Consider the following 14,882-nt stretch of genomic DNA (forward strand, 5'->3'; position numbering starts at 1 on the left):
TGTTCTAATTGTGTTTGGACTCCCGGCTCTGTGCTCCTTCCTCTCCTTCAGATCATGGAGGGAAACACAGAGAAGGGGATGTAGTGGGGATGTAGGATGACTGCAGACAACAGTACTATGAGAACCGAAAGAATAAGATAAGGGATGAAAGCAGAAAGTGGCCGGAACATTCTGAACACAAACATTGCTAATTTTGTGATAAGGTCCCAAATAAAATGTGTATTATGATTGCACCTTAGCCCTGTCCTGATCACAGAAGCAAGCTTGTACAATTTCCCTGGCCATTGACGCATTTATCACATTGATTCCATATTTCTACTTAGTGATGATTAAAAAATCTAAAGCAAGCAGACCGTTTGTAAAAATCAGTATCCTATCATGGTTTAAATATGAATTATTGAGCAAGTGGGCCAGAAATGGGCATGGAACTTTCCTGTAGCAGTAATAATGAACATTGTCATACAATTCTCTTGAGGGCAAGAGAGTGTGCTGACAGTGCTTTTTACTTAACAACCCTGACAACCAACTCAAGCATAAGCATAGCCTCCATAGAGAAACATCTGCTGAACCAGAAATGTGGAGACACATGAAATCTGTGACCAAAAGAGAAGACAGCAATGGAAATGTGACTGCTCTGGGATTCAAGTCTGTAACCTGCTCCTTAGCCCTACAGCTGATGCCCTGTACATTGAATGAAGCACTCACTCTAGGCCTGGTCATATATATGTGGGGAATCAATAGGAACCAACCAATATTCAAGAAGCAACTACTAAATCCCAAGCTCTGGGATGCAGAGAATGAACCATCTTTCTTAGTTTCAGGAAAAGGGTACGAAGAGCCCTACAGAGCAGGGAGACAGAGACAGACTTAGAACTCATCCAATGTCTCCCCTGGAAGCCAAGGCACAGAATGGTAAGGAGTTCCAGGTAGTGGCAAAAACAGAATGCCAGTTTCCTGACTCCTGGCACAGTGTGGTTTCCCATATACCAGCTCAAAATGAAACTACTCTATTTGACACCATTTTTTCCCTTTCTTTTGGGTTTAAAAATCTTCGTTTCCAACTTTTAGAAGAAATTTTCTAGCCAAAACTTTCTAATTAAATATCATTGAACCAGGGTAGCCTGGGTGGCTCAGTGGTTGAGCAGCTACCTTTGGCTCAGGTCCTGATCCTGGGGTCCTGGAATCAAGTCCCTCCATTGGGCTTCCTGCAGGAAGCCTGCTTCTTCCTCTGCCTATGTCTCTGCCTCTCTTTCTGTGTCTCTCATGAATAGATAAAATATTTTAAAAATATATATATCATGGAACTATATTCCCATCTGATAGCATAAAACAATCTCAAACTGAGGGATTTCCCCCAAATACTAAAAAAAAAAAAAAAAAAAAAAAAAAAAAATACACTGTTATAGCACATAGTCTATTTTATTTGTATTTTTAAAAATAATCTCTACACTCAAAATGGAGCTCAAACTCACAACCCCAAGATCAAGAGTCACACACTCCACCAACTGAGCCAGCCAGGCACCCCAGCACAGAATATATTTAAAGGGAAAAGGAAACCATTTAATCTACAGAAGGAAGAATCTAAGCAGGTTCTGCAGACCAATAAGAATTATGCAGTCACAACCCACAGCTCCAGTTCTCTCCTAAGCAAGCCCTGCAATGGTAACAAGTGAAAAGATGGGCTTTATTCTTTGAACATTGGACAAAGATGGCCTAGGTTACCCGAGACCTCCCAAAACTACTGCATTTACAATGCACACTGCATATACAATGTATAACTAAATTATACAGAGTGTGAGTTATGCACTCTGATATAACTCACATTAGCTACTCTCTTATTGAGAATTAGGAGCTCTCCAAATAATGAGTTAGTTCTACACAAACCCCTCTCCAAAAAATGTCCCCTGACAAGGCCTCATTTTCCTTACCACCTTTAAGTAAACAACTCCTTTGGAACGATTAAAATGCAGGCATCTAGAGAGCTTCAACTCTCAATGTAAAAGGCAGAGACTGAGGTTATCTTTCCTGATCTTTTTGTTCAGGGAATAAGTTGTTTTTGTTTCTGCCTCAGCACAACAACAAAAACAAAACTGCTATGAAACTGAAATTATTACCTTAGCTCAACAAATGGAAAAATCTGAGTGAAAAAACACAAAACCCAAACCAGAAAAACCCTTAATTTTACGTGAAACATTTCACCTAATTTGAAGCTTCACCAAAATCACATGATATACCTTATGCAAAATACCAGAGCTGGCTTGAGGGGATAAATACTGTTTGATTAAAAACAAAACAAAACAAAACAAAACAAAACAACAACAAAAAAAACCCTGCCTTTATGTAAGGATTAAAAAAAAAGGCAGTTTGAATTTTTGGAATGAATTAAAGCATAATCTTCCTATCTTTCTTGTCCTTGCTATAATTAACTAATTCAGACAGGTGAAATTTATCTTATTTTGAAACATTTAAATATATTAAGCCTGAAAATTAAGAGGCAATCAGTTATAAAACCTATTTCTGTTGAGCTAGAGCAAGTTCATGCTTTCAAATGTGAACACAGCAGATCCAAGAGTACCTGCCACTGCACACGCCTATATTATACACTGGGACCTAATTTATTCATCCGTTATTTATCGGTTAACTTATTATGGGGAAGAGATTCTGCTAGACCCTAGGGGAGATTCAAGTTATAAAATAATCCCTGCCCTCCTGGAAGTTGAAACATAATAGAAATAAAACACATACATCAATAATTATAGTACACGATTGCATGAAGTAAGGATCATGTCTGTATCGAGAAGTACCGAGAATATCCAAACATAGGTTATTTGCTTTTAAATAAATTCCTTTAAGAAGATAAATTTAAAGACTAATCACTACGCCTGAGAATAAAAGAAGGGCAAAATAAGGGTTATTTAAGAAACAAGAAATATCAAAATATAGAATCAGGTATACTTTGCAATTCATCACAAAGTCATAGGAACTCTTGAGATCAGAGAGTTTATGACTAATTTTTACTAAACAAAATATAAAATATTATGTTCTTCATGTAACTAATACAAGGACACAATTACAGGGGGCAAAATGCGACCTTTTAAAGTTTAAGTGCTACAAGTAACTAATTCAGGCAGGTGAAATTTATCTTATTTAAAAACATTCAAATAAATGAAGCCTGAAAAATAAAAGAGGCAGTTAGATAACAACACATACCTGCTGAACATTTACGCTCTGCTTGATGCACAAAGAATCAGAAAGGAAGCTCCCTGAAAGTAGGGAATATATGTCATTCACAACTCCATCCACAGTGCCCAGTATACTCCCTGGTGCAAAGGACACAGGCAGTTAATACTGTTAAGAAATTAACTTAAGGGGACACCTAGCTGGCTCAGTCAGTTGGGTGTCTGCCTTCGGCCACAATCCCAGGGTTCTGGGATCAAGCCCCACATGGGTTTCCCAACTCCACAGGGAGCCTGCCTGTCCCTTACCCACTCTCCCTGCTTGTGCCCTAAGAAACAAAGTCTTTAAAAAAATAAACTTTGAGGAATAATTGAATACATGAATGATAGAATCCTAACTTTTGGCATTTATCTCAGTTAACTTGTTCCAAACTACTCCTAGGGAAAAAAAAAATCTATCAATTTGCAGTGGGGAAGCTAAGAATAAAGCAACAACAACAACAACACAAAACAAAGTGAAAAAAGAAAAAGGGGAACAAAGATGATTAATGTCAACACAACATATCTATTTCTGAGTTTCCTAGCAGTCAAGAGAAAAGGGAAGCAATTAATTTTGCAGTTCTCATTGTCTGACTAAAGGAAGCACCAGTCTTCAGAGAAGCAGATATTTTCTTGAAACTTTATTATAAGAGAAATTTTTCTTGTATAAAGTTATACGTATAGGACTTACATATATATGGAACTCTGAGTATCTTAATGGGCAATGATGTCAATAGCCTTTTGCAGAAGATACACAAAAGCTCTTTCTGGGGTCCTTTGTTTTAACAGACTTGATAAAAACCAAAAGAATGGGAATAAGCTGTAACTAAAATAAGGCATTTTTATTGGAAGTTAAGTTTGCTGCTTTCTGATACTTTAACATAAATAAATTTTGGAAAAATGTTGAGGAATAAGTGTAGAATGCCACCAATCTCAAGTGCCAGTCATCTCTCCTTGATGCTATTGATAGGAACTGGATGGTAGTCAATTCAAGGTCGTTGAGGTCTTTGGAAAGAATGCTCAAACTCTAGACTCCTGTCTTTCTTAATTAGAGGCTTACCACATATACCTCTAAAGCTTAGAATTAAGACATAAAAGTCTAAATTTGAAGACATTAAAACCAGTTTTTAAAAGGGGGCTCACACTAAAAACAAGTCAGAAGGAAACTTGGAGATAATTTAATAAAAACTATGTGGACAACTTGCTTTGATCATATTTTTAAATCTAATTTATTGAAGATATTGTAAGACCAATTTAGATTTTAAGATTTCTATTTCTATAAAGATTAAAAATTATCTCTGTTTTTAGATCTTTAAACTTGTTTTTGGAAACAGTTCATGTAAAGGATGAATTATCCACCATTTTGATTATCTATATAATTTCTCAAATACTTTAGTAAAGAGGAACTTACTAGATTTAGTAAAGAGGAACTTACTAGATTTAGTAAAGAGGAACTTACTAGAACTTACTAAAACTGGATTTCTAACTATGTTAGAAATTTACTCAAGGAACTCAAGGAACATTACTCACATTTACTCAAGGAACTAGAATATATAATTTCTAGAAGATCAAAGATTACAATTTACCATTCTTCCTTACCAACAATCATTTTATTTCTCCAAACCAAAGACAGAAAATATTCAGTAGCGGCATCTAGAAGCAAAGTCAAGCACCACAGGCCAAGGAGATGGCAATATTAACAGTTTTGCAGAAGTTACCAATTCCACTGGTTGAAGCTTTGTTTCAGTTCACCTAAGAGTCTTAACAACTAGCTTAGCTGTACACCAGTACAAATCCATTGCAAATCATCCCATGACAATAAGGATGGGATTTGAAATTCATTTTCATAGAAGTTCCCTGAAGTCATGCTATAAATTTTTTTAGCACAAAATTGACCTTAAAGGTCTGCTAAAATATTAAATGCATGTTTAAAATATTAATCATTTCTTTATTGTAAAATCCTATCTGTTCAAACAGTATTCATGCACTTGAAAGAAAAATCTGATTGCTTTTATTCTAATCCCTATTTTCTTATCACTTCCAAGTTTCTAATTTGTTATGGTTGTATATTCCACAAAGCACTTAACTAAAAGAGATCATTAGGAAATGCGGGGAAATAGCAAGCAAGAAGTCTGAGGGATGAATACTTAAAGCGGTTTGAAAACAAATAGGACATTATATAAAGCAAGTTATCAAGCTCCCTCCCACCCACAACTGAATAGCAAGTACATTTGATTTAATGATGTGTAGCTGATTTTTTAGTGTTTACCACAGATCTGTAGGGAATTTCTGAATGACCAACTAGGCAGATGGAGAACCAAACCAGAAAACATGCAAATACATATTAAGCATCGAAAATGCCAAATCAACAAAAATTTGTAAAGTATCTCCTGCAATAAAGGGTCTCCTGTTGGAAATTATAAAGTATTTCCAACTATGTGCATACCTGCCAACTCCATGAGATGTTATGAAAAGAATGAATGAAAAGATGGGTTCTGCCCAGCGTTTATATGCTTGTTGGAATGAAAACATATTTATGTAACTCATTTTTTCTCATAACCAGTTTTCCATGACACAATACTTTAAAACCGTATTATACTTTTACTCATTGTACGAAGGACACCTGTACATTTTCTTAAGAATGGTAACAGGTTAGAATCCTTTGGCTTGGGGGATCCCTGTGTGGCTCAGTGGTTTAGCGCCTGCCTTTGGCCCAGGGCGCGATCTTGGAGTCCCGGGATCGAGTCCCGCGTCGGGCTCTTGGCATGGAGCCTGCTTCTCCCTCTGCCTGTGTCTCTGCCTCTCTCTCTCTCTCTCTTTCTCTATGTCTATCATAAATAAATAAATATTTAAAAAAATTTAAAAAAAAGAATCCTTTGGCTTGTGTTAGAAATGTATGCTTTGTAGACCTTGTCCACAAAACTGGATTTCTAACTATGTGCTTGACTTATACTTTTGTTGTTGTTCTCATGAGAACTAAGTTGGTTGACATCTTGAATGATTGTCCTCCCAAAACAAACAAAACCATAAACAGCAATATTCTTTAATCAGATGCTACAAGATGGTTAAGAGAATGCTACAATAGATGCTACAAGATGGTTTATTTATGCTACTTAAAAGTCAAAGTAGAAGTAGAAACTGAATAGGATGGTTGAACGTAAAGACAACTTTACTCTTCAATAATTCCAGCTGAAACCCTCTGAAATTAATGAAGTAGCTAGTGATGTCCAAAAACAGTTCCAATATGGGTATATATGAAAAATACCTAGGCCCTGTACACATGCATTGGCAAAGAATAATTTCCCAGGGCTGGCACAACAAGACTGTCAAGGCCTGGAGCTCTGGATGACAGATAATAGGCTGAGTGACATGGCTTGTTGACCAGAAGAATTACTGCTTTGTATGGCTCTGTCTGGTGCTGAAAGGCTGGGTGGGAGAGAAGGCAGCAAGTCCATAGTTTTAGGCTCCTCTGACTTGGCAAAGAGATCTCACATTCCATGTGGCAGCCATAATCACAAAAACCTCAGGTGTGTCTCTATGAAACACATGAAGCCCTGCATATACCTTGCAATATATATTCTTTGTCAGAAATGACCCAGAGTAAAAGCAAATTTGAACTCCAAGTCAATGATCTTGCCCATTTTGAATCTAAGTAAGACTCCTAGGTCTAGCCTAGCAGAAATACAAAGTAGGATTTAGAATTAAAGTTAAAAGTGGGTTACTAATAATTATCTTCTAAACTTTCATGAAATTGGAAGACTTGAGGTTAACTCAGTGGTATAATTGCATTGTGTGTGTGGCCACCGCTACTTTTTATATCATTTCCACATTGTTAGGTAGAATGCTGTGGTTTACTTCAAATTAATATCCTATAGCACTATTCCATAATTTTATTTATATATGCACTGTAAAATATTTAGGTTACAAAGAACTCATTATCTTGGGATATTATAAGTATTCAAATACTAAGGAATGTGTAATAAAATTGTAAGACATGGTCTTCTATTCAGGATATATATTATTAGCATGTTCTTTGTTATGGGTCATAAAAACCACTAACTATACAAAGTTTTTTTATTCACTAAGTATTTATGGAACATCTGCTTTCTTCAAACCACAACACTCAGAACCATGAGAACATAAAGCCAGGAAACAAAGCCGGTCCCTGAGGAACTTATAAAGAGAATGAAGTGTGAAGATACCTACAGAAGGCCAGGAGAGAAATTTCAAGGCACAGAGGCACATTCCTCAGCCCTGCCCAACACTGTGGTGCCTACTTCTGGACCAATTCTCTGTTCAAAGAGAGCTACAGGTGTGCTCCTTGCCCTCAGGGAGTTCACAGTCTACTAGAAGGATAGGTATGAACATTAAAAATGTCCATTTCTCAATACTACATGATGTTCCAGAAATATGCACAAGTACAGATTAAAAATGTAATTACTAGGAGAATGTCAAGATCAGCTCTACAGTGGTTTTATAGAGATGACTTCCTGTAATAAGGGAGTCTGAATCTGGGCATTAAAAGGACACAGAGGATGAGGACAGAAGAAAGGACAGCATTGCAGAGGCATTTTGGGTGATGGGAACAAAATGCACTTAATCCCTGAGACAGGAATCCATAGCAGGAGCTGTGTAGGGCTAATAAGGATCAGACAGACAGGAGACAAGGGATAGGAAAGCAGTGGTGAGGCAGGAGTTGCAGAGTTCAGGAATGGTCAGTGGAGATCAGATTTGAATATCAAACTGCAGGGTGGGACTCAGTTTGATGGCCACTGAGATGTACTAGGGGTGGAATCATTACTGTTGAAGAGTGAGATCTCTAGAAAGGCAGACTCTGAAACAAAGTTAAGGTTTAGAGAGGTTCTCTTGGGATCAACGCCTGGGCAGGAAAAAGGAGAAAGCAGAATGGGCCCCAGGGAGAAGTCCTGACTCCACAGGGAGCTTTGCAGCAGAAACGGCCATGGAGCAAGAGTGTCAGGTGTTGGGTCTTTATGCTTCTGCTGCAGGCTGTCATTGTATGTGGCCCATTCTGGGACAGGTGTGACCTTGGACCAGACAGCTCTCTGACACCACAGCAATCCCTAAAAGGGGCTGTCCACTTGTAATCCTTGCACTAGCTGGGACAAATCACTTTTTGAAAGAGGATCTGGAGAATTATGGATGTCAGATTTACATAACAGTGCAATGCAGTGGTTCTTGATGCATGGACCTGCAACCAGCAATAGTCCATCACTTGAGGCCTTGTTAGATATGCAAAATTCCTGACATCACACAAGACTTAGTGAAATAATCTCTAAGGAGATTGGAGAACAGGACCATCCAGGAATTTGCTTACCTAGATTTCCAGGTGCTTAGGATACACATTGAAAAATGAGTTAAGTAAACCAGTGAGTAAATAAAGAATAGTCTCATTTCCCAAAGTTCTACATCTACTGCTTTGAAACATGTAAACGCTCTTAAAAAATAATGAATAAGAAGCTTTATTATCTATATACAATAAACTCAAATATCAAGGATTGATAAACACTCACACTATGATCATGCTATTGGATATTTAATAGTCTCATTTCCCAAAGTTCTACATCTACTGCTTTGAAACATGTAACCCTCTTAAAAAATAATGAATAAGAAGCTTTATTATCTATATACAATAAACTCAAATATCAAGGATTGATAAACACTCAGTATGATCATGCTATTGGATATTTAATTTTTTTTGGATATTTAATATTTAAATACTATCCTCCTTTCACTCCAGTTACTATTTTTGGATTAAAAAATTCTGCATAGTAAGAAGCTTGTGAACCCTGAATATGTTCATAGCACAAGTTCATATCACCCTAAACTCTTCTGTTACAGGTTGGTCTGCATTTCTGGAGCAAAACCTAACTTCATGCAGTCTGAGGTCTCATGACTAATAAATAGTTCACCTATCACTCATGGGATTGACCAAACCCAGTCAGAAGTCAGGGTACTTGGAACTCTGGTTTCAAATGTACACTGAATCCTGTGGTACCCTAACCCCCAAATGCATTCTCCTGTTCTTTCTGGGCACATGATGGCTCAGCTAGAGGCAATACCTCCTAGCCTTCCTTGCAGCGTGGAATGGCCATGTAAGTCCGGGTCAGTAGAATGTGAACAAAATGAAGCATGCAATTTCTGGCTATCTTCAAATAAAAGACAACCAGCTTTCCTTGAACTTCTTTCCCAACCCATTTTCACCAGGGGCTGGAATGCAGAAGTGTCAGGAATCTAGCTTTGACTATGCTGAGGAGTATAATTTAGAAGACATAAGTAAAGCACATAAGGAATCTAGGTCTCCAAATGGTGTAAATGTGCAAAAGCAACCCAGACAGTCTAGGACGGAAATTTGAGAAATAAACCTCTCCCATTTTTGTTCAACCGCTTTACCTTTACCCTGACTTGTACACTTATAGCCAACTGTGTCACAAGGCAGCATCCGTAATTAAATAAGGAAAGGAGGTCACTGATGTCCTTCATATTCCTGAACAGCTTGGAAATAATTTTTTTGTAAATATTATTATGGATACCACATTGAAGTGTTTCTCCTATTCTTGGACAGAGGATAAGTTAGCCCCATCTGCTTTTCAAAGATAGGAGAGCAATTCAGAAGTCCTACGGAATAAATAACAAAGACACCCAGTAAATACTTCATCTACTACTGATATAATGTAGATTACTTAAAGTTTAACAGAAAACTTAAATTTCCAAGGACCAAACTTACCAGAATGCTATCTGGTAAACTTTGGTCAGTAGTACAAATCAGTACTAGATTTGAAGGTAAGCTTCATGAGGGTAATGAATAGCATATTAGATAAATCCACAGAACCCAGAAAAAATTCCTGGCACGTAATAGGCACTAGGTAAGATTATAGAATGAATGACTTCTCTTGTGCTCTAATATTTGAATGATCAGAGTAGACAAGTAGAGAATAGCTAAAGATTTTCATGTATCCTAAAATACATTAAGCTTTCTCAAAATAAACTATAATCAAGTATTTTGTTATTACATAAAGAAAAATCCCATGATCTAATTAACCTAACTTTTGCTATTGAACTTACTGATTAAATTCAAGATTTATGAACAATTGTGTCAAGGGAAAAATATAAATTCCTAGAGCTATTAAGAAAAATATAGAATATGAAATTGCATCTTATCACAACTGAATAAACACAGGGAGTTCTCCTATAACAATGGAATAACATTGGCCATTACAATCAGGCTTGTTATGTTTAGACATGGTATTTTGAAGCTTTACTAAAATCCGTAAATTAATAAAGAGATATGTCTAATGCTAAACGCAGAGCACATATTTTATATCAGGTAAAAAGATTAAAAAAAAAAAGACTATTTTGACATTCTCTAGTCTGTCTTCAAGCTTTCAGTAAACGACTCCAGCTGGATCAGTTGCTAAAGCAGGCAAACCATTAATCCAATAAATCCATTAGTGGACCAGTTATCTTTGTTCCATTTTAAGGAAAAAGACTCTACCCTTTACTAGGAAGGGTTATTATTGATCACTGAGGGAGTAGTAAGATGGATAGGTTAATCCATAAAACTGTGTACTAGGAAAACAGTGCAAACCTTTTGTATATTTTCAAGGCAAGGAGTTCAAATGTTAGTGTTCAAGAGAGTTGGTTCATGTTCTGGCTCTGAAGTTCATCAGTCTGGGTGACTCACGTTAGACTTCACTGTACCATAATTTTTCATTATATCCAGTGCACATGTTATTTCTCATCCATTTACCTCATGGAAACATTAACAGATTAACATGATTAACTGTCATAAAATAGAACCAGGACTATGGAAAGATGTATGGATCCAAGATACTATTAAACCTATTTTATTACTAGACAAGATTTATCCATAGTTTCAAAAGTATTCCATGTCTCAGTCCTTATTATCTGTGTGCTTTAGAAGATAATCCTCTTCATTCTATGTTAAGCATGAAGAATTTTTAATCTTAGGAGAAAAAAAAAAGAAATGGTTGGCCTCAAAAAACATATCCAATTAAAGGGATACTACACACTAAAATAGCAATTAAGATAATAAGATATTTCTGTGCTCAGATCTGTGCCTGCCAAATTTCTGGTTAACTTCCCAATATAGAAATATGATCCAATTCAAACGCTTTAAAAAAAAAAAAAAACCCTCACATTTTCTGGCATATTCAGAGAATGGTGATGTGAAAGAGGAGAAAATCTTAATCTTGCCAGAATTTACAAGGGAATGTGAGAAACTAAAAAGCATTAAAAAAAGTTAAATATTTTCTTAGGATGAATTGCTCCCATAATCAAGCAGTCAGTATCCATCTCCATATCACTTCTTGGTCACTATTGATCGGCTTATTATGGCTCTTAGTTTTAAAATGTTTCTGCGTGCACATTAAAGTCAATAACATGCTCTCATTTTAAATATCCTTGAAGACACTTACCCTGGTTTTCCCTTTTCTGAGCAGCTTTATTCTTGGAGCAGATTCTTCTAGTCCTCCTGGAGTTCTGCTCCATTTTAAAACTGATAAAAAAAAAAAAAAAAAAAAAAAGGAACTAACTCTAATTTAGTAGCCTCTTCCTTATTTTCAACCCAGAAAGACATTTCTCTGTTTGGCCGTGAACAAAAAAAAAAAACAAAAAAAAAAAAAAAAAACCTTAAAGGGGCATCTAAACTTTCCAACATTTGGATAGAAAACTCTTTTACTCCATCTCCATTGTGAACAAAAGAAAAAGAGGGAACAAACATCCCCACCACTTCCTAATGATTTCCCTTTGTTAGTGGCACCTTCCTCTTCCTAGTCACTCAGACACAAAGTCTAATTTATGCCAAGGAGTACTTGATAATTTGAAATACATTACTTAGGATTCACGTGAAAGTAACTGGTATTCCCAAAACAGGGATCTGAGATAATCACTTAAATACACACACACACACACACACAAATTTTAAAAATGATTAAACTTTAATATTTTGGAATCTTTAAATTCATTCTTTTTTTTACACCACCTCATTAATTTTATAGTTATTTAGAGTGTCAGCCTCCCAGGTAAACAACAAATTATCAATTCCATATAGAAGTCCTATCATCCTCACAAAACTGACGCCCTCCCCCGGCTAACTTACTGACTCTGGACTTTCCTTCAAACCTGATAGGTCAGAAGAAATCAGGGTAACTTCTGCTCCAGTTGATGTTATGCATTGCCTTAATATCTGTGTGTTAGGATTATAATGGTTTTCTAGAGCTACACACCGCCTAAAGGTTCTTGCTTAAGAAAAAGTTACAAGTGAGCTGGCTGAAATATTTTCAAACAGTTTTAATTTTACCTTAAAAAAAAAAAAGATTGCTAAAGGTAAGGACAGGAAGTTGTAAAATAATGATTTTCTTACAATAATTACATTTCACTACATACTCTTCACTCAATGTCCGCTTAAAATACATATTTGGATAGAGACATAAGCTGTCTTAAGATAAGCTAAGGACTGTAAAATTCCATTTAGATACCTTCTGTTGAGAATAATTTCATTTTTATTTTGTGCCAATATCCTAGCACACACCTAGGAAGGTGGCATGGTGGCAGTAGGCTACAGAAATTGGAACATCCGCCATGGGCTAATGATCTCGTACATTTGCTGTCATCCAACATTTCAAATCTTTAGTCTGCAATTATAATAGGGGCAGGGAATCAAGAGTTTCTTTATTTTAGGCAGCCCTTTATTAATGAATGCAGTCACTAAAAGGCTAATTGTATCTTCTGAGCTATTAATTGACTTAGCTCCAAGACGACTGTATAAAACATATGGTGCAAGATCCAAGCAACTGTCCAGGGCTGTGCACAGGGGGCATTTGGCTTCTTTTTGAAAAGAAGAACCAAAGGTAATCCCTTTGCAGCTGCAGTGCAGATGGTTTTCTTTACACCATTTCACTGAATACTAAACAGAAACTGGGAAAAGTTTGAAAACATAATAAACAAACAGCTGAGTGTTAGCTTAAATGCTCTCTGCATCTATCAGAGAGAAGCATTCAGAATCTCTGGATGTTTACCAGATAGTTTAAAAGAAAAACAGAGATGTGAAAACTGAATGAAATGATTTTAAATTTGTACCTAAATACGGTTCTATGTGGTTCTCTTCAAAGTAACAATATAATTAAATCTCTCTGAAACTTCATTTATGGGTGTCATGATTCATAATCCTCGACATCATCAAAAGTTTAGGTTTTTCTGAAAATATGCTGAGATGAGTAAAGCTGCAATCACCTTTCCCTAAAGGAGTTACATGGAATCATGGAGACATCTGTTACTTTCATTCTTCCTCCTTTCTGTGGCAACCTAACACTGCCTTCCCTCAAAATAAAAATGTGCAGTGAAGCTCAGTTACCATTTCAACTTCACACTCACTTATTCTACTTTAGCAGGAAGAGAATATTAAATTGAAGACTGGTTTGTAGACAGGAAAAGAGCAAAATCATATCAATGAATGGGTGTGGCCTCTTAATAGCCTCAAGGTAATAAAAGTATATTAAGTTCAATGAAGAACACTAAGATATTAATATTAAAAAAAATCTGGTTACACAGATAGGGATTTGACACTCCTCTAGACATTGGAGTTGCAGCAATAACAAAACACTGTCATGCATATAGACATACACACCTAATACTTCGTATGTAACTAGAAAGAAGACCAAAATATCACCACTTTTAGTTTCAAATTATGGATTCAACTAATAGGATTATGGCTACTATTTATGCGTAATTTTTCTTGTTTTTGCTTAGCTGCTATCTGAATTTTCCAAAACTAACATATATTACATTTATAAGAAAGAGCTATTTAGAAGACTATGGTAGATGCATATTAACAGCAAGCAGTTTCCAACCAAATTATGGTATCACTCTATGTAAACTTACGGACTAGGTAAACACAGTAATTTCTTCCTGGGTTCTCAAACCTCCTAGAAAAATCAAGTATTAAAATAAAGACCTTCAAAAATCGAAATAAACCATTACTGCATTTCTCGAACAGGGCAACGAGGTGCTTCATCACTTAGATAGTTCTTGAGCTTGTAAACAGCACAACAATTCAGTCGAAATATGTTCTGAAGCCCGGCTAGCCAATGGCATCACACCCAGAATAACCTCAAAGAAAAGAAACACTCTACCTCTTCTCCACTGCTCTCCTCTTCCCCATACTTGAGTTCCATAAGCTTTTCACACACTTTGCAAAACAGCAATAGCCTTGCATTATGGAAAAAAAAAAAAAAAAGCAAAGACAAACCAAGCCAACGCCAGCTCTAAGTGGTTGGTCGCTGGCGTGACGTCTCGTCTCCTAAATGCCTGCCATCTGGAGCGGGCATCCTTGCCGCTCTGCCTTGCCAGCATCCAGCTCCTTCCCGACTCTCAGCTCAGAGTGTGTTTGCTCATCCCTTGTTTAGGCCTCTTAATTTCTTTCTTCTCACTTGCTTGCCTTTCACTTAACTTGGTAAAACACTACAGCGGCTGCATTTCATTCACTTACCAATGTTCAGCTAGAAAGGACCATACAGGATTATCATATGGCTGCTGTTATCATTTCCAGCCCAACAAGTACAAAGATTCCATCGAGATCCTTCGGGCAGAGAAGTTGTGCTGTGCCACACTGGGGAGGCAACTGGTTGA

At 36.6% G+C, this 14,882-nt stretch overlaps 1 protein-coding gene and 1 long non-coding RNA gene across 6 annotated transcripts in view; both read right to left on the minus strand.

Moving 5' to 3' along the window:
* The window catches only part of IMMP2L (inner mitochondrial membrane peptidase subunit 2), an 848,583-nt gene that overhangs the window by 113,344 nt on the left and 720,357 nt on the right, over positions 1-14,882 (minus strand). The window contains exon 7 of one of the 5 annotated variants that reach the window (XM_038557368.1): positions 3,211-3,263. The exons of the other annotated variants lie outside the window; for them this stretch is intronic. Within the exon in view, the coding sequence (XP_038413296.1) occupies positions 3,222-3,263 (42 nt within the window). The 3' untranslated portion in view covers positions 3,211-3,221. The remainder of the gene's footprint in view (positions 1-3,210; positions 3,264-14,882) is intronic. 5 annotated transcript variants of the gene reach the window in all.
* Positions 9,657-14,707, minus strand: LOC119874513. Its single transcript, XR_005369728.1, has 3 exons — positions 14,387-14,707; positions 11,672-11,751; positions 9,657-9,851 (listed from the first exon to the last, which is right to left on the minus strand). It is a non-coding gene; the product is annotated as an uncharacterized LOC119874513 (long non-coding RNA).

This window comes from Canis lupus, chromosome 14, assembly GCF_011100685.1.
Source record: "Canis lupus familiaris isolate Mischka breed German Shepherd chromosome 14, alternate assembly UU_Cfam_GSD_1.0, whole genome shotgun sequence".
NCBI lineage: Eukaryota > Metazoa > Chordata > Mammalia > Carnivora > Canidae > Canis > Canis lupus.